The sequence below is a fragment of the Arvicanthis niloticus genome, chromosome X (genome assembly GCF_011762505.2).
Source record: "Arvicanthis niloticus isolate mArvNil1 chromosome X, mArvNil1.pat.X, whole genome shotgun sequence".
Lineage (NCBI taxonomy): Eukaryota > Metazoa > Chordata > Mammalia > Rodentia > Muridae > Arvicanthis > Arvicanthis niloticus.
The window spans coordinates 80,397,830-80,422,695 of NC_047679.1; the positions used below are offsets into that span (position 1 = coordinate 80,397,830).

General features: G+C 41.2%; 1 protein-coding gene across 3 annotated transcripts in view; it reads right to left on the minus strand.

Moving 5' to 3' along the window:
* Positions 1 to 2,727: 2,727 nt before the first annotated feature.
* Sytl4 (synaptotagmin like 4) overlaps positions 2,728 to 24,866 on the minus strand; it is a 45,158-nt gene continuing 23,019 nt past the window's right edge. For 2 of the 3 annotated variants that reach the window (XM_076918796.1, XM_034485833.2), the window contains exons 6-17: positions 18,799 to 18,900; positions 18,253 to 18,328; positions 17,804 to 17,894; positions 17,588 to 17,691; positions 16,811 to 16,909; positions 15,601 to 15,779; positions 15,245 to 15,347; positions 14,312 to 14,473; positions 10,067 to 10,175; positions 7,494 to 7,593; positions 6,575 to 6,783; positions 2,728 to 4,386 (exon numbers count right to left, since the gene is read on the minus strand). In XM_076918796.1, coding sequence (XP_076774911.1) covers positions 4,238 to 4,386; positions 6,575 to 6,783; positions 7,494 to 7,593; positions 10,067 to 10,175; positions 14,312 to 14,473; positions 15,245 to 15,347; positions 15,601 to 15,779; positions 16,811 to 16,909; positions 17,588 to 17,691; positions 17,804 to 17,894; positions 18,253 to 18,328; positions 18,799 to 18,900 — 1,483 coding nt within the window. In that variant the 3' untranslated portion in view covers positions 2,728 to 4,237. The remainder of the gene's footprint in view (positions 4,387 to 6,574; positions 6,784 to 7,493; positions 7,594 to 10,066; positions 10,176 to 14,311; positions 14,474 to 15,244; positions 15,348 to 15,600; positions 15,780 to 16,810; positions 16,910 to 17,587; positions 17,692 to 17,803; positions 17,895 to 18,252; positions 18,329 to 18,798; positions 18,901 to 24,866) is intronic. The other variant, XM_034485834.2, reaches the window with a different exon arrangement.

Genomic DNA, 24,866 nt, shown 5'->3' on the forward strand with positions numbered 1-24,866 from the left:
TAGGATCTATAAAACATTCTTGAAGCTCTTTGTCATTTCCCCTTCCAGGATGCCGGGCTTAAAAACAATGTTCCTTGAACCATTTCATCATCAAGGGTTAGAAAAACATTTTCTCCAGAGGGATTTTGGGAAACATCATCTAGCCACAGCAGGATGTTCCCTCCTAGATGCTCCAACTAGCTTGTGGGCAAGAACTTCTGCTTACTAAGGTGTTTTAGTACCCTGGTGATGGCCCTTCCTTAGAGGGCTCTGCAGTCTGTGAACAAGATTACCTCTAAGAATTGAGGAGATGGCTCAGCTGGTGAAATGCTTGCCATCAAGCATTGACCCCTGAGTTTGATCCCCAGAACCCATGTAAAAAAAAAGCCAGATGTGGTGGTGTGCACTTGGAATCCCAGCAGAGAGGTAGAGATGAGCAGATCTATGGGAATCACTGCTTAGCCAGCAAATGTGTCAAATGTGAGTACCAGGTCATGTAAGAAACACTATCTCAAAAAACATGGTGAATGGCATAAGAAACAAAACCCAAGAGTGACCTATGATCTCTACACACAGGTACACATATGTACACACACACATACATACATACATACACACACACACACACACACACACACCACCACCACCACCACCACCACTACATATAGCAGGAAAACAAAATGGATAACTTCATGCATTAACTTCCTCTGATTACCCACTTTTTAAGAAAAGAACACAGTGCAGGTTGCTACAGTAGGTCAGGTGAGGAACAAGGCTTGAAAGATTCTTTCTTTGCTATGCACCCTTTGTCCCTCCAACTCCCTGCCCTTTGTATGCTGGCCACTAAAGCCAGGATCTTCCGAATGCCAAGCACTGCTGCTGGGAGCACTTCTGGTATTGCACAGAGTGTTTCACTAGCGTCTGAAACAAAACCTTCTCCCCTTGCTTTTTGAGTCTTTTATACAGCTGCGGGTGTCACAGTCATGGTCAAGACTCAGATGCCCTGTTCCTTCAGCTTTTTCCTGGGCATCCTTGGGCAACTAGAGACAGCAAACAGGCTGGCTGGGGGAGGCAGAGATAACAATACTCTAGCACCTACTATGTGTCAGGTGTCATTGTGAAAATATTGCAAACAAGGAAAACTACTGATTAAGTCAGAAGTCTTCACAAAAGCCCTAAGAAATAGGTGCTGCTATTAGCTCCTATTTACTGGTGAAGGATTGAATCCCAGAGAGGCTTGACAATATGCCAAGATGCTAACAACTAGTAAGTGGCAGTCGGGTATAAACAACAGCAACCAAGCTCCACTATGCCATCTGAGGAGGAAGGAGCAAAATGAAAGTCTCTCAACCCAGGCAAATTCTTCCTCAAATCAGAGTGGTAAGCCATAGCTCACAAGCCCGCAGCTTATGCACAGAGGCAGCAGTGAATCAGAACTGGGCTTTTAGTGGAAGTCTCAGTTTTAAGAGGCAAGGCAAGAAGTCAGCCAGTTGTCCAGTGGAGTAGAACATGGAAGCAAATGATCAAACCTGGAAGAAGAGGGAAAGAAAGGCCCTTCTCTATCATCTCTTGAGAGAAACACTGGAACTTTGAAAAGCTAAAAGCAAATCATAGGCAGAAGGGAAAATACAGTGAGTTCATGTAGGAAATGTCTGCTCAGACAAGGTCTGTGATTACAAAGGCAAAGATGGAGCCGTTGGAAAGATAAAGCTTTTCCTTGTCTTTACACTAGTGCTTCAACTGGCAAGTCAGGACATGCCAGCAGATCAAAGGCCCAGAAGATAACACTGGGGCCCAGCTGCCTCCTACATAAAGTGCCCAGCTGGGCCTGACCCTTGCACCGAAAAGTTCTAAGCAAGTGAACCTTAGAACAACTTGGGACGGGGGTTGTTTTGTTTCATTTTGAGTAACCAAATCCTTCCTGACTTCCTTAGGTGGGTTGCACCTTAACCTCCTTGGTAGTCCTTTATAGATTATGACTTAAGAAATCCAAATGGAGAAAAGAAGACAGGAGTAGAGTCAGGGCCACAGCCAGTCAGACACAAGGGGGCTAGCACAACAAGTGCCATTTAATTCCTTCCTATGCAGCTCCCTTCCCCCTCCCCTCTCCTCCTGTTCTCTTCTCTGTCCTTTCCTCCCACTTTTGCCACTCCCCTCTTCCCTCTCTTCTAGTCTCTCACACATACACGGAAACATGAGCTGTGTTGTCACTGTGCTGGCTTGGCGATACCAAAAGCACTTTTATTGTTTTTCTTTGTAAATTAATTCCATTTCTCTATAGTATTTTGAAGACATGAGCCATCCTTTTCCTTAATGCTTTGCCCTTAACCTTCATCCTTCTCACAGGAAGCAATCTGGTAGAGTTAGAGCCGAATTCAAAATCCAATACTATCACATGACAAGGCGCTCATGTTTCTTCGGCTGCAAGAAGAGGTTTCCTACTTCATATGGTGCTGGAAAGACTCAAGTGATATTATGGCAAACCTTGTGTACAAGATGCATTTTGTGTTTGCACAGAGGCCAAGAATCACTTGAGCTAGAAACTGGGGGCCTTATTTCAAAGACGAGTTGTTTACCATCTATGATTTAGCTCTCAAATCTAAAAAATGGAGAGATGAGGGAAAATATCAACCTCCCAGAGAAACTGAATAACCTAGAAAGAAGTGCTGGTGGCATGAAGTGTGTCCTGTAAGTGACAGTGGCAACACTAAGTCAGGATATCAGAGACGAAAGCATCTGTAGCACTCATAAATGTAAACACTCAGGTGAGAAAGCTTTATTGAAACACACATGCATATTAAAGTAGAATACCAAAGAACAAGTTTGAGCCTGGGCTCTCAGGTACATTCCCATTACAGGATCAATCCATATTGAACAGGTCTTTGAAAAACAGTCTATGCAATCTACACCCATAATCTTAACCTCTCTAGCTGCTTGCAATCCAGTGACCTTACAGGAACGTACACTTGCAGCTGGCTCCATTGACAGGCATTTCTTCTATGCTCCAGTCACCTTCTACACACACCTTTCTATAGATAGACTGCTATGAATGAAAAGTTCAGTTCAGAAGAATGAGTAGCAGGAAATGAAAGCTCACTAGAGCCTCTTTTAAGTCTCAACACACACTACTCCCATGTTACACTCGGGTCAAGTTTAGGAAACAACCAAAGACAGGAACTGAAATTATATTGGGTGAAAAGTTAGAATAGCTGGGTGATTCCATCCACATTTTCATGGGGTGGTAATAGTCCCCAACTTGGGGGAGCACTGTGTCAGTTTAGACAGTCTTTGGCTCTTTCAGCTGAAACAGAGGTATACAGACTATGTTCTATGTAGCAGCACACCCCAGACACAAACTTAGAGAAAGCTATAATACATGAGAGTGAACATGCCTCATCTTCCAGGAAGGAAATAAGGATCTCTCTCTCTCTCTAACAACTACTGTAACAGTTTAAAACAGAGAACTCAGCACAGGCTTTGAAAAACTTTATTCAGAGTCACTTGGACCTTATGGGATCAGCTAGTAAGTCTCACGGGACATGTTAATGTCTCAGTGAAAAGGCCATTATCTAATTAAAGTGATTTTTCTAAAGTGACTCCATTATAAGGGCTCCCCAAAGGTCTTAAAAGGAGCTGGGGAATTTTCATTGCATTGCAAAGAAAAGCACTATACTCAAGCAAGGTGGAAATTGCTTAAAACAGGAAAAGTTAAAAGGCAAGTTCTAGAAGTATATCAAGTTAGATGATGAGATAAAATACAAATTGGAGAGGAAGGACTGATAGTTCATCCCTCTCCCATAGTCTAATAATATCTTTAACAATCAAACCTGGCTTCTAAGAGCTTTGACTTTTGATCAGGCATACCTAGACCCACAAACTAGAATGAGTGCCAAAAGCAGCCACACTTCCAGGGAAAGTGTGAGCAAAGATAGCAAGATAGAAGGTAGAGAGTTGTTGTAATACAGTTTTAAAGTTAATTAAACCACAGAAAGAGGCAACTATGTACTCAGAAAGTATACTAGACTATATATAAATAAAAACCATTTGAAAGGTCCCTTATTCTTGGGCTGCTTTAATAGAAGGAACAAGCCTGTGTCATACTAGCTAGCAAAATAAGATCTGCAGAAATACATGTTTATACATACACACACTCACACATACACATACACACATTAAATTAGAAATCTTTTCTTGTGGTTGCTTTGCTTTCTTTTGACTTGGACTGACCAGGGCTGCACCTGCAGATGAGGATAGGAACTCATACACCCAGCTTCTGCTTGACCATTGAAGAACGTAGCTGCAGAGTTCCTTCTGCCCAAGACCCTGGGTACTGTCGCATCTTCTGCCACAGGCTTACTTCTTCACCAGTCGAATCCATCCAGTCCACCACTTCGCCATTACTGATCCCTGAGGGAAAACACCAAAGGAGACTGAACAGAGTCCCACCACTGAGCCCATCAGTAAGGATTGGGTATATGACAAAGGAATCCAACCCAAAAAATACACTAGGAACAGCAAGCTGGCAAGCTGAGCCTACAAATGCATGTGCTTCTGGGACAATAAGGAGAGTGCAGGTTGATAAGATGGGACTTGAAATGACATAATGTCAATAGAGGCTTATTGCTTAGTGACGTTTTCAGAGCTCTGGTGTCCGGTACCCCACACCAGAACTGCTACCCTTCTGTCATTGGTAATTTGACTTGATTGTCAAAAATACAGTTTATTGTATATACTGTAAGAAGGCAGTTGGGCTGCTTAGTACTAGTCTATACACGGGTCCTTGACCTAACATGTTTAAAAAATTGAATACCTCTTCTTTTTTGTTATTACTGAGACAGGATTTCACATGCAAATCTTGGCTGGCCTTGAATTTGTGGCAATCTTCCTGCCTCTGACTGCCAAGTACTTAGATAATAGGCATGCACAACTTCTAAATATATATATTTGTTAATTCTAGGCCTACCATTAGGATTATATGTTCCTACTCCTATTCTACTGTATAATAATTCATTCATTCAGCGGACAGTTCCTGAGTGCCTACTATATGCCTGTTTGGAGATACTGTGATGAACACACAAAGAATGTGCCTGCTCTAGGCAGTTTACATTTGAATAGAAAACACATTATTATAATAGAAAACCATTATAAAAATCCCAAAGTAGGAAGTAACTTGGTATATGGAGAGCAGAGTAAAAGTTATGGTGGTTGTAACACAATAATACAGGGAAATGATACAGGAAAGATAAGAAAGAAAGAGTCAAGATTCTATGGGGTCTATGGACTTGGTAAGAATTTCTAAATGTGGGAGAAAGACACTGAAGGGCTTTAAAAAGGGAATAGACATGAAGTTGCTTACACGTGCAAAAAAATCATTGTAGATGCTTTGTTAGGTATTCATATGCAAGTAGTATTCAAGGCCATAAGAATCCAGCAGGCATGTCCAACCAGAACTTCATGGAGCTAAGGATAGCTATGAATGTGGTCCAACACAAGATCATAACTAATTAAAGCAATGGAGATTTTTTTTTACTTTTTGTGATTCTTGATAACTCAATTGCACAGTTCTTGAATGTGAACACTATATTTGAAAGTCATGATGACACGATGTCAAAAGGTTGGATAGGCTTGAACAAGACTATAAATAAGAGAAAAAAAAGGAGAGCATCCAAGACCAAGCCGGAGGGCACCATCATTCAGAGTTTGAATACAAAATGAAGAATCATGAAGGAAATTGCAAAGTAATACGCAATGGAATCAAAGGGAGTCGAAGAAGGCAAACAGTAGCAAGACAAAGAAAGCAGTCTGTTTAATTACATAGTGCTTGGGAATTCTAGTGAGATAATAACCTCACTCTGCATGAGCAATCACTCTTAAGAGTGGAAGAATAGATGCCATATCACAGTGGACTAAGAAGGGACGGAAAGCCCAGGAAATAGAGTTCATTCTTGTTAGAGTCAGTGGGACAATGGAAAATTTGCTCTTTCTTTAATCAAATTAGGCCTGGGCACATTGGCTCTTGTCTAGATCTGAGCACTTGGGAAGTAGAGAGGTAAGAGTATCAGGAGTTCCGGTCTAATCTGGGCTAATGAGACCCTGTCTCAAAACAAAGGAAGAAATGAACAGAGAGATTGCTGTCACCAGAGCACCTGTGCATTCCCCTTTAATAGTCAAATCAAATGAAATTGATCATATAGAACAGACAGAAATTACTGAAGCAGAACCATTGAGAAGTGCGAAGTAATCTAGAATCCTCAGAGAGCAAGGATGTGCTGGCAAGGACCCTTCTCATTATAACAAGATAGAAGATAGAAATCACAAGTCAGGTGTTAAGGTAGTTTTAGGCATTCTTTATAGGCGGACCAAGTTCCTGGCCTTCAGGGTCACCTCTCTATACATAGAACACTGTATGAGTTCTACCTTCCCTTAGGCCTAGCAGGTAGCAGGCACTCAATAAGTACTTGCTGGATGTTTATATAAAAGAAGAAAAATGCTATCAGAAAAGTTCTTTGTACATAGCGGTGGCTGAGAGCTGTGAAGAATAAGAGAGACAGAAGCCTTTATGACAAGTGATGATCAGATGGGGAGAGAGTCTCACCAGTGCCAACACCCAGTCTGACCCCTCCCAGGAAGTCATTGCTGGCCAGGGGCTCCCGGTCCCATACAGTCAGTTCCAGGCACACGTGTTGTAGATCTTCCAGCCTCACACCATTGTAGACAAATGTGTGGTTGTAGTGGGGATTCAGGGTCTTCTTCATCACAGGAGTTTTACGTTTACTGGCCTTGTTCCTCATGGGAAGGAGGTATCTGGCAGAGGGCGGGGAGTCATCAACACCTACTTGAGCTGGCAATATGTTCCCCTTGCCCCTACCACAGGCCTAGCCCAGGATGGTAAGCCAGCACCCAGGTCCAAGTACAAACAACCCTCCTTTGAATCTGCTGAGGCAGACTTCCCACTACTTCCACTAGATCATCTAGTTCCTTTAACCTAAAGAGAAAAATGAAGACATTAGTCATGCTGTGGCCTACACTCCACCAAGGCTGAGTTTAAATATGTGGCTCCACTTTTCTCACACGAGGTAAGTGAAGTCATTACTTATATGTGTAAGTTTAGTCAAACATGACTTTTTAGGGAGCTGAAGTCAATAAATGATCTCTAATGTAGAGGAAGCTTACAGCCCATAATAAAAATTATGGAGCACACAGTGTTGCACCCTGAATCTAGACAGTTAAAGGACATGGATTTTCCATCTAGGCTCAACGGCAGAGGACTAGTATGAGAAAGTCAGAGAGAATGCTCTATTACCCTCCCCTGTGAAAGCGAGTACCAGAGTTGAGTCCAAACTGATATCAGACCAGTACAACGGTAGTGGTAGAGATTTTGCCATTACCTAATTTCAGAAAACAAGCAGCTGAGGGTGGCAGGAGAAGGGCAGGATCTACAGAGGAAATTTTGGGTTCCCCGCTAACTTGCTTGTCTTACAACTGGTTAGTTTGATGCTGGCCCAGGGACTCACCCCTTGACAAAGCTGTCTGAAGTCCCTCCTGATTTGGCAGCCGTCAGGTTCTTGGCTTCTTTGATCCACACCTGGAGTTCTCCCCCTTCCCCACCTTTACCTGTAAGGGATGTCGGCCATTGCAAGTGAACCCCCATGCCATCAGCTATATCCTGAACTTTAACTATATAGCACATTCTCGCCTTGCTTTGGAATACTGCAAACTCCCTAATTGAATAGCGCCTGTATCCTTTGTTTCTAGCACAGTGCCCAGCATAAGCAGTAGGAACTCAGTAATACCAATAGCAACAAACATTCATTAAAAACTTGCTATGAACCAAAGGCCACCTTAAGCATTTATTCTCCAAATAGTCCTATGAGATACTCACTATGATTGTCCTTATTTCATACATGAGTCGACTGAAGCTAAAAGAAGCAGTTGCCTGTCCTCTGCTAAGCAATTAAAGCAGGAAGAAAGTCCTCTGCTGAGTTCTCGGCCTCACCCCTTACTGAACAGGACTTACCAAAACACCATAATTTCTACCCCTACTCTCACCTACCATTGTGAATATGCCTTTCCCCAGACTGATCCTTTACCCTCACTTGATCTGTTTCTTTAAAAAAAAATCTATTTCAAAGAAACCTTCCATCCATTCGATCTGATCCTTTTGAAGCTGTCCTCTGTGCCTTTCTTTCCTTTCACAATCACCAATTACCCTGGCAAAGAACTGACCATGCTCATCACCTCTGCTTCTCTGCCTCATCCATTGAGCCTAGTTTCTTGTGAAATCAGATTCCACTAATGCCTTCCAACCTAATTGTAACAAGCTGCATCTTCTCAGTCCTCATCTGGCCTGGCTGCTTAGAGTGTTTGGAGAGTGTTGACAGCTCCTGCCCACCTCCTCTTCAAACTTTCTCCTGGCCTTTCTGTGTCGTCATGACCTTCTCCCTCTTTGACATTTTCCAGATCTTCATCCTTTTTAAATGTTGCTGTTCCCAAAGGTCCTGTCTTCACTTCTTTTCTAGTCATTCTGCACACAGTCCTTGTGACCTATTGATTCCTCAAAACTACAGTGTACTTTCCTGAATATATATTATATGAATATGTATGTATATGATATATATACACATATGTATGTGCATATATATCTCATACATATACATATATACATACATACATACATACACATACACATACACACACACACACCGATAAGGGAATTTGGGCTTTCTATTGCCAGCAGAGCAGATCAAGTTAAGCTCTTCATTAAAGGCCTTTTTTCTTTTTTAAAATTTGGCTCCAGACTCATCTCTAATCCCAGCTTTACACATATACATACACATTCACATCATAACTTCAGCTCCATGATAACTGGAAACATATTCCTGATCTACAAGTCCACATTTACCAGACATATAGATTGTGCCCCCCCCCCCCCTTTTTTTTGAAACAAGGTCTCATGTAGTCCAGGCTAGCCTCAAATTCTCTATGTATCTATGAGCCCCTTCAATTCCTGATCCTCATGCATCCACTGGCACCCCCAAGTGCCAGTTCCTGTGCTCTGTGCAAACAACAGAGGCCTTTCTGCATACTATGCAAGTACTCTATGAACTGAGCTGCATTCCCCACCTACATTTGAAATAATTATTTTGGCCGGGCGGTGGTGGTGCACGCCTTTAATCCCAGCACTTGGGAGGCAGAGGCAGGTGGATGTCTGAGTTTGAGGCCAGCCTGGTCTACAGAGTGAGTTCCAGGACAGCCAGGACTACACAGAGAAACCCTGTCTCGAAAAAACCAAATATATATATATATATATATATATATATATATTTTTGTTTTTCCTTTGTTTTACCTAGTCAATTTATTTTGAGATGGAATCTCACTCTACAGCCAAGTCTGACCTGTAACCCAGTACATAACCTATCCAGCCTGAAAAATCATAGCAATCCTCCTGCCTCAACCTCCCAAGTCCTAAGATTCCAGGTATGCACCACCTTGGCCAACTACCAATCTCTTTAAGAACCTGTGCTAGCACTGTCCCTTCTTCCAAAAACTGTTCCTCCCTTTCAACTTCCATCATTTTGTGCCTGGTATAATCTCAAGGTCCAGTTTGAATATTCTTTCCTCAGCAAAGCTCTCTCCACCACCCTCATCCGTGGGTGGCCTGAACACATGGTTACCTTTCTTTAAAAGTTGTCCTCAGAGGACAAGTGCTAGGTTTCTCTTATCTACATATCTACAGTCACCAGCACTGTGCTGGCCATATTGAGTGACTCAACCTTGTGCTTCCTACTCCTTCCAAGCACCCTTCTCAGCCACAAAGCTCCTGTTTCCTTCTGCCTTCTTAGTAGTTTGACACAGATGGAACAAGACCAAATCACATTAACAGCTTAAAAGTCATCTAAAAGGAATGTCAGCACTATGGCATTTCCTTCCAAGTGAGGGACATAAAGGCTTCGTTTGGAAGAGACGCCTACCTAGAAGATCTAGGAAACATCCCATCCTTTCCTAGCCAACCGTGCCAGCACCAATTTCTCACAGACCCTGTAGAGAAGCCCGAGAGCTGAAGCCAGGGCCCCCAAAGAGAACTCACTCTTTTTCCGGTCACCTCCAACAGGGAGTTTGGAGGCTGGGATGTATTTCAATGAAACCACCAACTCGCCTTTGTGTGCTGGCAAACCAGGCGAGGACTCAGTACTGATCTGAAACAATAGGGAAACCCAACAAGTGAAATCAAGCCTCTCAGGAAACACTGGGACTTCACCCTGAAGATTAGAAAGTTCTCCCCATAGATGGGTATGATGGTACATGTCCGTTATCACAGCACTGGGAGACTGAAGAAAAAGGACCATGAGTTGGAGGCCAGCCTCAAATACATAGCCAGACCCTATTACAAAAATAAAGGAAGAAATAGATACAATTACCCCAAGAACAGGCTCATGGCACAAGACGATCCATCTTTTATGGCTAAATGCCATAGCAGCTACGGTTTTCTTTGGCAGTCTCTTCAGGAGGAGATCCAGAAGAATCGGGGTACACTACTGTACACTCTGGGGATATGGTTACTAGATTCCAAATGTTCCCAAAGGTATGCCAACAAGATGGCCACACAAACTCACAAAGAAATCGATGATATTTGATGAAGAATCTTGCCACCAGCATTGTTAGTAAGAGCCAAGAAGTGGGAGCAATCTAAGTGTCAGTGAACGCAGGCCGGGTTAAGAGTGACTTTAATGCCTTCATGTGACATGAGGTTATTAGAGGGAACACAGGCTATGTGGAACAGGCTATCTTTGATAGCTCAAGTGCAAGCAAAGAAGGTCATTGCAGAAAAGAAACCATTTGGCTTTCCCCTCCTCAGTCAGCTTAAACATGGCCTTCCTCTTACAATCCAGCTAGTTAAAATAGAACCTGTATGATTCCAGCCATGCTACCTATCCTATGTGTCAATTGCTCCCTGAAGTGTTTTTATTTCAAATCTTGGTTGAATAGAACACATAGTCAGTTACATACCTATAAAAATCTACCTTATACCTGTTGAGTAAAATAAACCTATACCTATACTATATAATTTATACTATATAATTTCTATCCTAAAATATGATCATACTGAATTTATACTTTCTGAGAAGGGGTAATAGAAGAGATACTTACTGTTAAGTGAACAAAGCAAGAAATAGAAAAACAATCTCACATTAAATATAAACATAACAATATATTAAAATTACATCCATGAACTATATTGTGTAATGTTTTTAATCACTCTATTATAACACTTACATTTACCATTATTTTAGTATAAATACATCATTTGTTTAGTATGTAATCTCTGTGAAATAGATATTATTCTTCTCTTGTGGACTATTGAATAAAGAAACAGAGAGGTTAAGTCATTTCCCCCACAACACCTTGGTTCCAGAATCCATGCTTTTTACCACTAGACTGAATAAGACAATCTAAAAAGATACAGAAGAATCTAACACTAGGGAGAACAGACTGAGAAAAGCAAAGAGATCTTTTACTACTTTATATCATCATCGTTAGTTGCTTGCTTGTGAAAAAGAGCTACATCAGCTTCCTAAAAGTAAAAAGTACTTTAAAAGGGGGCGGAAGCTTGTACAGGTTTTAGGGAGAGGTAAAAGTCTGCTACATATATTTTAATATCTGACTGTTTGCTTGTTTGCTTCAGTGCTGGGTATCAAGCCCAGGGCCTCAGACCTGCTAAGCATATACGCTACCTCTGCATTATATCAGCCCCAGACTTAAACATGTTTTTAGCTAACAACTCTCTATCACTAGAATCTGTGTGCCAGAAGGACAGGAGTCAAGCTTACTTCTGTCCATCCCAGAAAGGTCAACACATAGCATGTTACTAAACTTACATAGGCACCCCATGTTGACTGAATGGATATAAAAATAAAAGAACAGGATACAGAGCAGGCAGCTCTGGGCGGGGACTTTCCCTCTCTTAACTCACTGGCTGTCACATTCTTTATGCTCCAGTTTTCTCCAGCACAAGCCAGCGCAAACTAGAGGCACCCTTTCATCTACCCACATTTCTTGAGGCTGAGCTGTGCTAGGTCCTCACCACTGAGCATACCCATACTGGTAGGCATAATCTATGTTTCAATAGACATACTGCATGCCCAGAATACACAAGCTTAGTCTCTGTGGGGGAAGGATTGTCAGCAAGAGAAAAGAAAGTGGTAGCACATGGATTGTTGGGGGATAGGATGTCAAAAAAAAAACCCAGAAACATTAAATGTAGATTATTTTAAGTTAAGAAGAAATGTATAACTTTTACATTTTAACTAAAAATTTAGTTTTTAAAAACCTTACTTTAAGTCTAGCAAATACAGTTTACATATTAAAATGATTTGATTAAGTTTTAAATATAAAATATATGGGGAAAACTTCAAGTTATTAAAATTTTTGAAGGGGAAGATAAGGTAGTATTTTATTTCATAAGCTATATGATTTATTAATTCCTAGACTGTTGACTTTAGTGAACTCTTAAAATCCAGAGTTTAGTATGATGGGCTTCTTTCCATGGCACATTTTTATTCTGCCAAAAATATTTCCAAAGAGCAAACACCCCCATTTTAGTGGAAGACATGTTTTGGTGGCGATTCATGCTGCTTTACAGTGACGTTCTCAGTACAATTATCTCAACTCCAAGCCACAGGGAGAACGATTCGCATGCCAAATTGTTAAGAAATTCTAGGACTCTAATAGCATGTTTTACTTTGATAGTAATTGCTTTCCTGTTTTTATGACCCTTTAAAGTGGAAAAATGTAATGTCACTAAAGTTTTCTGGAAGGCAACAGCCATCATATTACTAGATATACTCTCCTCTGACTCAACTATTTTGCCACTAGGACCGTCTCTGACAACTACTTCCCCCAAAGAAAGCCAAGATAAGAGGTAGGATATGGCTCAGCAGGATAGCACTTGTTTAGCATATATGAAGCTCTGGATTGGATCACCAGTACTGAAAACAGAGGGAAAGACATATGACAGCAGTTTTCAAACATAACAATTTAAGTAGCCACTAGTAGAGATCAGGTAAATAAATTTACAATACAAAAATGTAAGAGAATATTATATAGCAAGTAAAATGAGATCAATCTGTAAGTAATGGTATAGAGTGATGCCTATAATAAATTGTTTATATATATATGTATATAATATATATGAACAAGGATTATTCAATTCACTTGAGTCAAAAAAATACACTATGTATGTGTATGTATAGATGATAAGTAGATGATAGATTAATATCTATGCTGCTTAATACAAAAATTCTAGAAGGATACTTAAATGTTTGCTAAGAGTAGCTATTTCTAAGAAATAAAATTTACTTTCTTTTTACATATTTTTGTTGTTCTAATTTGGGACCATGCATATATAGATCTTTTTGGACTTAATACTTTTAACAGGGCAAAGGTTTGAAAGTTTGAAACAAAGAAAACTAAACGACAATAATAAAATGGAAAGATAAAAGTGCATCCCTCTTCCACTTCCAAGAGGCAGCTCCTGGTCTGAGTTTCCAGACCATCTTTGCAAAGGTAGTCTATGTGCTGTGGATTATTTGAACCATTCAAGATGTTATAACTTTTAAAGGGGTTTGTATTGGATTCACTGTGATAAACAGGAAGTTGCTGCCTAAAGTTTTCTGAAATAGCTGTTTCATCTTAACCAGAATGACAATACGCTATGGACTGGCCGCTGTGTGCTACATGCTAAAGGATACCCTGAATCAAGTCCTTCAACAAGGAGTAGCACTACCATATCACTTTGTTGAAGACAAAACTGAGGCTCACAGAAGGTAGGTGAATTCACTAGGTTACTAGTAAGTCACAGAAGCAGGACTCAAGTCCTGAGCTGTACTAAGCTTACCCATCACTATGGTGCCACCTTATTACACTGCCATCTGAGATGCCATCTCTAAAGTTTCCCTGGCCTGCATACAGAACCAAGAGGGCAGCCATTGCAGACTCATCAACTGTTGTGCCTCTCACTCCTAAAGCAGGAAGCTTGGCATAGAAAGGGGTGCAGATTACGATATGCAAGGTTAGATTTGAGAGGAAGTGCAAGTTACGATGTCTGAATACATGCAAGGCTCTGGACAGTGATGTGAGACCTGGACAGTGATGTGTCTGTTTTGCCTGATTTACACAGAAGCAACTGCTCCTGCTAAACCTAGAAAGGCCAGCAGGCGGCAGTAGAACTCTACAGACAACTCCAAGCAACGCTACTTCCGACACAGACCAGCAGAGGCCACTGCAGACAATTCCCCTGGGAACCAAGCTGTGAAAGACCTTTAAAGCAGACTACCTTTCCATGTAAAGGGAGGCAATGATCCAGCTTCTTATCCAGCTTCCAAGAGTCCATTTGGACCTCCGCCTCTCCAAGAAAAGTGTTTCTGCCAAAACGACCATGATGCCAAACGGAAAACTGCAAAGTCCTCTGAGCCAGAAGAGATTCCGAAATCTCATACTATGAGGGGAAAGAAACATCCCAAGGTGGCCAGTTAGGAGTAATGCCTCAAAAATTAATTCTTCCAAACCCTAAACAACCTGTCCCCCCTTGGTCTGTAGTTCAGCATGTCAAATGGTTTTAGTTCCTAAGCACTTTGAATTGTTCCACTCAAAGCTTCAACCACTCCTATCTCACTAACCCTAACACCATTCATAGGAAGCCAGGGAATATTAACTTTTCCTTGAGTGGCTTAAAGGACCTGAGAATATCCACAAACAATTGCCAAGGAGACTCTTTATCTCAAACTGCTTTTAACCTTTTTTACTACATTTTGCTTATTTGTGCTAGTATGTATGTGGGTATATGAATGGCATGTACGTATGTGTGGGTATAGCATGGCATGAGTGTGGAGATCAGAGGACAGCTTACAGGAGTCAGTTGTCACTTCCTACCACGTGGAGCACCTCGCTGGCCCTCAAATAACTTCTTTTGTATCTTACGTGAATGTGTGCCTGAGTATGTTTACGTGCATGTATGCAGATGCCCACCGAGGCCAGAATATGACATTGGATCACTGACACTGGACTTACAGACAGCTGTGAGCCACTGTGTAGGTACTGGAAATTCACCTTTGTTCTCTTCCCCCAAGAGGTAAGAATATGAACAGAGTCCCACAGTGATTCCTCAGGCACAGGCATGGCCTTCCAGCCATGTTGCCAAGGCAAAGCTATACTACAAAGACCCCAAAACAAACCAAAACCCATCCCCCCTCTAGGTTCAAATGTATACCCGAAAGGTCTCATCATAGAGTGGATTGATGGTGTCCCGCTTGATGCTGGTTTTTCTTTTTCCTTGGCGGGACTTGTCAGGCAGAAGATAAGTCTTCACATATCTGGTAACCAAGAACGACAATAAATTATTTGCTAGCCTTTCTCAAGTCCCGTCTTTACTTTCCTGCTTGGCACATGATGAAATACTATATCAAAGAATTCATTTCTGCTTTTTCCAAGTCCTAAGCCCTTTATTAAATTACATCTTACTATTCTGTCACCAAAGAAGTGAAAATTTGGGTGAAGAGTACCCAGACAGATTCTGAGGTCTCCTTTCTCCTGTCAGAGTATTATTCAAGTCCCAGAATCACTCACGGGTTAGAACGCTTCTTTGCTTCATCAGCATAGGCCAGCTGGTGGCACTCCTTGACATGGATGACCAGAGTCTGGGTTTTCTGCTCAAACTTCAGTGAAAAGGCAATCTTGCCGGTCACAGAGATGTTCCCAAAATCACCAGCTTCGCTATAGATACTCATAATGCTGCCAATGGTACTCTGAGGGGAAAGCATTACAAACGGCTCAGGAAAATATACTCCACATCCCCAATTGCTTACATCTTCCCTTGTGATAAAGCCAAAAGTCTCAGAACGGCCTGCAAGGAGCCGGGACTGCCAACAGTCCTTTACCCAGAGGGTAAGTCCACAATTGCTTGAGTTAGTAGTTCACCTCCTGGCTCACACAGACTTTTGATATCTCTTTCTGCCTCATTTTACACAATCTACTGATTAATTTCCCCATCTTTAGAATGACAAGGAGGAGGGAGGTAAGGTACAGCTAAGCCCATCTGTGCTGTGAGCTGTGCATGTCGCAACATTGGCTAGATGTTAGTCACTGGTTTAAAACGGGGCCTTAATTGTCTGCCATCTATTGAGCAGTATCTACAGAGGAAAGAAACTGGGCCAGAACTGAGAGCAGCAGGAGAGCCACCACTGCAAACATAAAGGTGCCCTCCTCTCTGTTAGCAGTGAAGAATAAGAGGTTGAGTTTCTTCCAGTGTAAGTGTGAAAATCTAATTAGTCTCCTTCTGAAACCTGTTGACCCAAAATAGCCATCTTTGTACTTATGATAGATATAGGCCCTCATTAGTGAATTTCCCTGAGGCTGTTTCATTGTCACCCCTATCCACAACTTCGATGTCAATCTGCCAGAGGTCCTTCTCATGACACCTGATTGCCTTTAGTGTAACAATAGGGAGCGACTTAAGAAGTCTGCAAGTATGGTCCTGTTTACTTCATGGCTTGGTTATCCTTTGAAAGGAGTTCCGCTACTTTTCCCAAAGCTGGGATGAAAGAACAGCCAGAGTTTTCGCTACCTCTTGGAGACTCTCTAGATCAGAGGTGCTGGCAGCCACCTAGAAGCTACACTGAGCACCTAAGCTCTAAAGTGACACAAGAAGAAACAAATGCTTGCCCCTGCCCCGGTAAGAGTGACTGGGGGGATTTTCCTGGTCTGCTCTAATGACAATGGCTTTTCTTTCCTTCCTGGGGCCCCAATGTGTCTAAAAGCACAAATGCATGGACCATACCATGGAGGAGCCACTCTGCACGCTGCCTCTGGCCAGTTTCTGGCGATGCAGCTTCACCAGGTGGTCAATGTCCTCTTCTTCCTCCTCCTCCTCTTCTTCCTGGAACAATGGAAACTTGAGAGTTAATAAAAGTAAGGTTCAAAGAAAATTATCAAGGTCTTTCCTTCAGTGAGGACCAAAATTGGTTGCAAAAGTTCTGAGCTTCCATGTAAATACATATGCACATATCCTTTAAAAATATATCTTCATGTCCCAAAAGAAAACAAGTATTTAATATTTTCATGGGAGGTTTATAACTCTCCCATTTGAATACCCCAGTATAGCCATCTCTTTGTATTCATTTTTACTATAATTATTGTTTGTATATTATATCATCATCATCATCAACGTGTCTGTATTCAACCATGCTTGTACAATGGCATGCACGTAGAGACCCAAAGACAACTTTAGGAAGTCAGTTCTCACCTTCCACCTTAATGTGGACTCCAGGGGTCAAACTCAGGTTGTCAGGCTGTTGTAGCAAGTGTTTATTTAGCAAATACTAAATAAAATAAGTATTTATTTGAGTGGCCAGTCACATCGCCAACAATGTGATAATGGTGACAACAAAGATAGTACTTTAAGCAAATCAGGTAGTGGTATACTTCAGAAATTGGAGAAATTATAGGTCATTTCACCTTTCCTAAAGAATTAAACCATCTGGATGAGAGAATTGGATATGAAAGCCAAATTTAAATTTTTAATATAGTACCCAAGTGAAATGTGACAAGTACTCACCATATCCACACTGAGGCCTGGTACAGATTTGCTTCTGTCTCCCAAGATGCCACTTTCTTGGGCCACATCTTCTGGGCGAAGGTCTATCACAGACTTAGTGTATTCTGCATGAAAGACCAAAAAGTTAAGTCAAAAGGAACAAGCTGTACTCCATACCAAGAGGCCAGCAAAAGCACTTGGAACACAAGCCCCAGGGTGCCGTGATTGAGATGCTACCTGAAGGCCTCAGGACTTTTCTGGTGTTCTTCTTGAATATCGTGTCGTCTTCATCCCCACAGACTGCATTTTGGTTCCCTGGTGGAATTTCCTAGAAGGTAATAAGTTTGAGGACATGGGGGAAAAGATCAGCAGGTAGACCAAAGGGGCAGCTTATGGGTCAGATTTTAATCCAACTATGACAAAGTTAAAGGAAAGATTAATATAAAACTCATGTTCACACATATTTCAGCCAAGACCTTTGAAACATTTTCAAATGTAGCTGGGGTAAAATTTTAGTTGAATTCCTGACTTGAGATATGAAGACAGGGTGGAAGGAGAGGGAACACACGGAGGGGAGGAAAGATGAGGGAAGGAAGGAGGGAGGGAGGGAGGGAGGGAGGAAGGAAGGGAGGGAGGGAGGGAGGGAGGGAGGGGAAGAGAAGTAAAGCCAATAGCCTGCAGCTTACCTTTTCAACTTGAGATTTGGGAGCAGACATCTTCTTCCATTCTGGGAAGAGTCCAGATTTATCCAGAGAATCTCTCCTAGAAGTATCAGAAGTTAGAACTAAACCATGCCTTCCCCTTCCTCTTCTAGCCAGGCCCCAAAGCACTAACAGGGAAGGAGAGTCATTGCCATCACTATAGCAACCAAATTGAGAAGGCCCATTTCACATACATCCAAGGCACCTTGAAAAAGTGAGGAACATCAGGCAAACAATTCTGCACACACACACACACACACACACACACACACACACACACATGCTCACACCCCCTTTTAAGGGACAGAAGCAGAGTCCTCCACAGTGCAGCATCCAGGAGAAGTTAGCTCACTCCAGGAAGCAGTGCTCAGGGACAAAGCAATAGAAGTACTAAAGGGAGACTTGTGGTGAGGTCAGAAGAAAGATTCAACCAACAGAAACCAGGAAGGCAGAAGAAACCTGCATCCTGATGCTAGAGAACAAAGTAAGAGCTCAGAATGGACAGACGTGACCTAGATGGGCAAACTCCACCTGGAGGTGCTGTCCGAGTCAGCGGTGTAGCTATCCAGACTCTCGCTCTCAGCCTCCAGTGCGCTCTTTCCACTTTTCAGCTTTGGCACTTCAAACAGCACACTAGAATAAAAACCAAGATCCAGTGTTTTACAGGAAGGGAACTCTGCTACCTCTGGATAGGTATCTCTCCAGCTCACCCACAGTAGCAACCCGAGCACTTTTTTTTTTTTTTAACATAAATGTGAGTTGATTTTGCAACAGTGAGAATCATACCTCGGGCCTCACGTGCTAAAGAAATACTCTACCACTGAGCTCCACCCTCAGCCATGAGAGCAGACTTTACAAACACATAAGTCATTTCCCATTTCTATGGAAATGTTCAAACTCCTTAGCATAATGTGGAACTTCTAACGTACCTCCCCTTCAAAGCTTTATCGTTCACCCTTCACTCCTCGCTACACTCTACATCCCAGAAGACTAAGATCTCCTACTTTCTAAATATCCCAAGCCTGTTCTTCTTTTTAGGTAGACCAGGCTAGTTTCAAACTCACAGAGATCCTCCTGTCTATGCCTCTGGTAGGATTACAGGACTATAACACTATGCCTGGCAGTAATATCCGACCCTTAAGCTCCTGCATTTATTTATTTCATGCATGTTAATGTTCTCCCTGTGTGGCATGTACATGCCTGGTGCCCATGGAAGTTAGTAAGAGGATGCAGAATCCACTGGAACCAGAGTTACAAATTGTTATAAATCACCAAGCAGATGCTGGGAAGCAAATGCAGGTCCTCTGCAAGAGGACCAAATACTTTTAACAGCTGAGTTTCACATCGCATTTTTTTTTTTTTTTTTTTTTTTTTTTTTTGGGTTTTCGAGACAGGGTTTCTCTGTGTAGCTCTGGCTGACCTGGAACTCACTCTGTAGACCAGGCTGGCCTCAAACTCAGAAATCCGACTGCCTCTGCCTCCCAAGTGCTGGGATTAAAGACGTGCACCACCACTGCCCGGCTCGCATGATTCTTATAACTCAAAAGAATCCAATAACAACAATCCAACTATTTATCTACAGATGATGGGATAGCTAAAATATTGTATAACAATACAAAGCTCTATTGTTCATCTCCAAAAGAGCATTAAGCTCTAATGTCTGCAGCAACATGGATGAATACTGAAAACTTTATGCTAACTGGAAGAACCAATCAGAAGTTCATGGTTGATAGGACTCAATCCAGATGATAAATGCAGGGTATACAAATACAGAATGGCAGAATGGAGATTCCAGCCTGGAAGAAATAGCAGTGGCTAGTTCATATATAAGGTTTCTTTTGGGGGTGATAGGAATGCTCTGCCCATCAGTAACTGTGATGGTTGTGTAACATCCTAAAAGTTCTAACACTCATTACATTGAACTTTACAAAATTAAAACTGCTTTAATGCTATGTGAATTTTACCTCTGTTTTTAAACAACAAAAAAGAAGCAATAATCATAAGGCTGGCTCTGACATCTTTCTCTCCTTCTCAAAATAATTCAGTCTACAGAGGTCAACAAAGTCTTATGCATCTGGCTTCCCACCCATGTCTGTGCTTATTTCCTTGTACAAGCACCCCCGCCGCAACTCAACTCCAGATTATACATGCCAGACTCACTGGGATTTCTGTCTACAATGCTCCTCCCCTCTAAATACTCTCCATGTCTGCTCCTGTATTTTTTTCAAATGTCACCTTACAATTCAGACCTGCTGTAACTAAGAAAAAGAGCCTACACACACACACACACTCACACACACACACACACACACACACTAGAGGAATGATTCTGTTTGAAGTTCTTTTTTTCTTTGCACTGAAAGGGACAAAAGACTGATTTTTTTAAAGTAAAGAAAGCCAAGCATGTGTGTGTGTGTGTGTGTGTGTGTGTGTGTGTGTGTGTGTGTCTGCTCCTGGCACTCCATATCTATTCACTCCAGGTCATTGTCTCCACACTTGTCAACATCTGGCAGACTACTTATTTGATTATTTGCTTTTGATTTGTTTTATGTGCTCCCTACCCCCCAAATCTACAATCTACAAACAAACAAGGGACCCTTTTGTATCCATGATAGTATCCCAGTGCATAAAACAATATCTGGCACATAGTAAGCTTCCCCATATATTTAACAAATGAACAAGTAACCAAGTCTATAATGTCTCCATGTCTCAGCCAGGGGAGAATAAACTTTCCAGCCTGTCAGGTGATGTTTGAGATAGGGCTGTGCAAACAAACAGAAGGAGCTGAGTTAAAACCTTAGCATATACAGGAGGTGGGACAGAGGTCATTCTTGACAAATGTACCAGCTTTATCATACAAGACACAGCAAGGTGCTTGATTTTTTTTCCCTTTACCTTAAAACTCATTCTTTTGTCCCCTTCAGTGCAAAGAGAAAAAGAACCTCAAGCAGAATCATTCCTCTAGAGACACTGTTCAACAATGGAGTGTTTGGTGCTTGTATTTCTTTCTCTTTTTTTCCCCTCAAGATGAATATGTTCTGATCCTGAGCTGATGTAAACAACCGTAGGGCAAAAAAGCAATTATTTGACATCTGTGCAGTAAAAATAAATTCAGAGATAGGAGTCCTGGTCTTTATCTGCGTGATCTCAGGTAAATCATTTATCCTGCTTTCTTTTCTATAAAAATAAAAGGGTTGAATTAAATTATCTCTGAGGCTCCATAATTTTATGTAAAAATCACTTATGCTCACTCAATCGGTTTTCATGTTTATAATAAATAAGAGGCTTCTCAATCCAATGAGACAAGAGATCGCAGACAGCCAGAAGCAGTAGATTTCAGAAATTACATTCTGACCAGTGATGTCAGATGAGTTAATCAAGTTCAGCAAATAAAAGCCATTTTTAACCTTAACTACAAAGGAATAGGGGAGCCTCATCACCTGGAACAGATGACTCACACACCCAAGGCTATCTGATAAAATCACGGTCCATATATACAGTCAAGCAGCACACAAACATAAAAACGAACGAAGTGCTCTGGCGTTGGAAAAGTGTCCGTGTTGCAGTTTTCTGCTGGTTTTAACTAATTGGTACAAACAAGCTGTACGTGCTTAATTACGCACGCTAATGATTTCTGGCAATAGATAGGCACTTCAAACGCTACTGCTACAGTTTAGTTAAGGAGCACATTAATCACTCTCCTGAAGTGTCTTCATGCCCGTTGGCAATCCCTTCTTTCTCTTCTAGCCTCTGGTCCCACACAAATGTTGATCTAGTTTGGTCACTAAAAATTAGCTCGTATTTTCTGAAAATTTATATACCAGGATGATATAGATTCATAGACTAGGTACTCTCATTTGTTTTGTTCTATTTTGTTTGCGGGTTTTTTTTTTGAAGCATGGTCTCATTATCTAGTTCTAGCTGGCCAGGAATTTGCTATGTAGACAAGGACACCTTTAAACTCACAGAGATCCACCTGCCTCTGCTTTCTGCCTTCTGCCTTCTGCCCTGTGCCCTCTGCCCTCTGCCTCTGTCTCTACCTCTAATGCCTCCTAACTGAGGGGACTAGATAGAGGTTTGCACCACCTCACTCAGAACATGAGTACTTTCTTGTTCAGTGCTTTCATTCAACATATATACTTTGAGATCCATTCATGATACTCCATTACCAATAGATTGTTCCTTCCATTAACAAATTAGTATTCTGTGGCATAAACAAACCACAGTTTATCCATTCACCTGTTGGTGGATACTTCAACTGTTTCCAGGTTTTAGCTATCATGAATGAAGCTACTGTATACATAATACACCCTAAAGACATAAGCATATTCAGCAAAATGGCAAGATATAAAACTAATACACAAAAGTCACCAGAGTTTCTATATATAAATTTCAAACAAACAAACAAAAAAGAGTTTCAGTCATAATAGCCTAAAGGTACCCTGGGATAAACCTAACCAAGGATATGAAAGTCTTCTACAATAAAACCTTAACACACTGAAGAAATTGAGGGAGCTATTAGAAGATGGAGACCTCTCAGATTTAGGAATTGAAAAAAAATCAATATTGTTGAAAATGGCTATTTTACTAAAAGCAATTTACAGATTCAAATTTCCTATCAAATTTCCAGTAACATTCTTCATAGAAATAGAAGAAAAAAATCTTAAAATTCACACAAAAATACAAGAGACCCCAGGAGTCTGGCATGAACAAAAAGAATACTTCTGGAGGTATTGCCATACCGGATTTCAAGTTAAACTGTAGAGCCATAATAATAAAAACACATAGTAGTGTCACAAAAACAAATTCATAGACCAATAAACTAGAATCTAGGACAAAGCCATACAACTACTTCATTTCTGCCTATAAGCTTTCATGGTCCTAGAAGGTGCTACATAGGCTACTATGAGGGAAAACAAAACACACCAAACAGTGGTATCTTTGAAGCTAACCCTAAATGCTACGATACTGACCTGTTGGCAAGATGCACCCACTGGTGCAGTAGTGGCATAATGTTTATGAGGATAACTAGCTATTCCACAGAAAGAACTAAGGCCTGTTATTGTAAAGCAGGGCTACAGGTTGAGACCAAAAGCAGTGGTTCTCAATCTGTGGGCCCTTTCATAGGCATCACCTAAAACCATCCCGAATATCAGATATTTACATTACAATTCCTAACAGCAGCAAAATTACAGTTATGAAGTAGCAATATAAATAACTTTATGGTTGTGGGGGTCAGCACAACATGAGGAACTGTATTAACGAGTTGCAGTACTAGGAAGGTTAAGAACCACTGCCCTAGAGAAAAGCCTACTACTGTTTCTTGGTAAGTGACATGTTGTCAAACTGCTTTCTAAGTATTTATACTTTACTTCCATAAATTACTGCTGCCTGAACTCTGGCCAAACAAGTTCTGTCTGCGATGGTGAGCAGTTACTACAGAGAGTTATAACCCATCAAAGTACTGAAAATAGTGTCTATTGAGTGCTTAGACCTAAATAGAACATCTAGATCAACTGTCCTCCCATTCCCTGCCAAGGTTCAGGGAACATCACAGAAGGATGAAAAGAATGGAAAAGCTGGAGGCTGAGGAAGACTGTTAAAGGGTGTGTTGGGGACATGACCTGGCTACTGCACCACCCATAAACTCGATGCAGCTATGATTATCTGTACAAGATAAAGTCTGCAAGACAGACAGACAGACAGACAGACAGACAGAAGAGAAAATGCAAGCAGAGAAGTAGCTTTACTAGCATAGTGTTATGGAGCACTTCAAATTTATATCATTACTATTAGTATGTCATCTTTTGGTTTTATAGACTACATGTTTAGTGACTACATTTGCTATAATTGTGGTTTCCCAGGTTTTTATGAGTATAAAATAATTTTAATTAGTTCTGTGATGAAATATACTTAAGATATATATCTGAATTGCATGGGTATAGAAATGTGCCTGTACATATTTGTAGGCACAAGTGTGTGTGCAATGTGTCTATGTGTCCATCCAAGATTGGCACTGGGTGTTCTCCTTGATCCTTCTCCTCATATATTGAGTCAGGGTATTTGGCTGACAGGGTGAGCCATAATTTTGCTATGGGATTCTTTGTCAAAGCCTCCCCATGTCCCACACCAAACCAACTATTAAGTGGGCTTGGGAGCCCTAAACTTTAGTAGGGCAGCAAGCACTTTACCAACTGAGCTGTCTCTCCAGACTCATACATTAAAACATGTTTAATTCCAGGTCTGGGACTAAAATTCAATAAAAGGACACTTGCCTAGCATATATGACCCTAAGTTCAATTAACAGCACTGGCAAAAAATGCAATAAGATAATTTCTTACTGTCTTATAAATAAATGAAACATCTATGAATATACATATACAAGTCTCTGGATGGACATATGCCTTGACTTCTCTTGAGTTACATATCTATGAAACATCTGAATCACACAGTAGGTGTACAGTGAACTTTTAAAAGACTAAAATTTCAGAGCAGCTGAGCATGGTACATATCTCCATAGAAATGAATGGGAATGCTAGTTTTCTGCATCCAGCACATGGTCCCATCCATCTTTTGAAATGATAACCATTCTAGTAGAA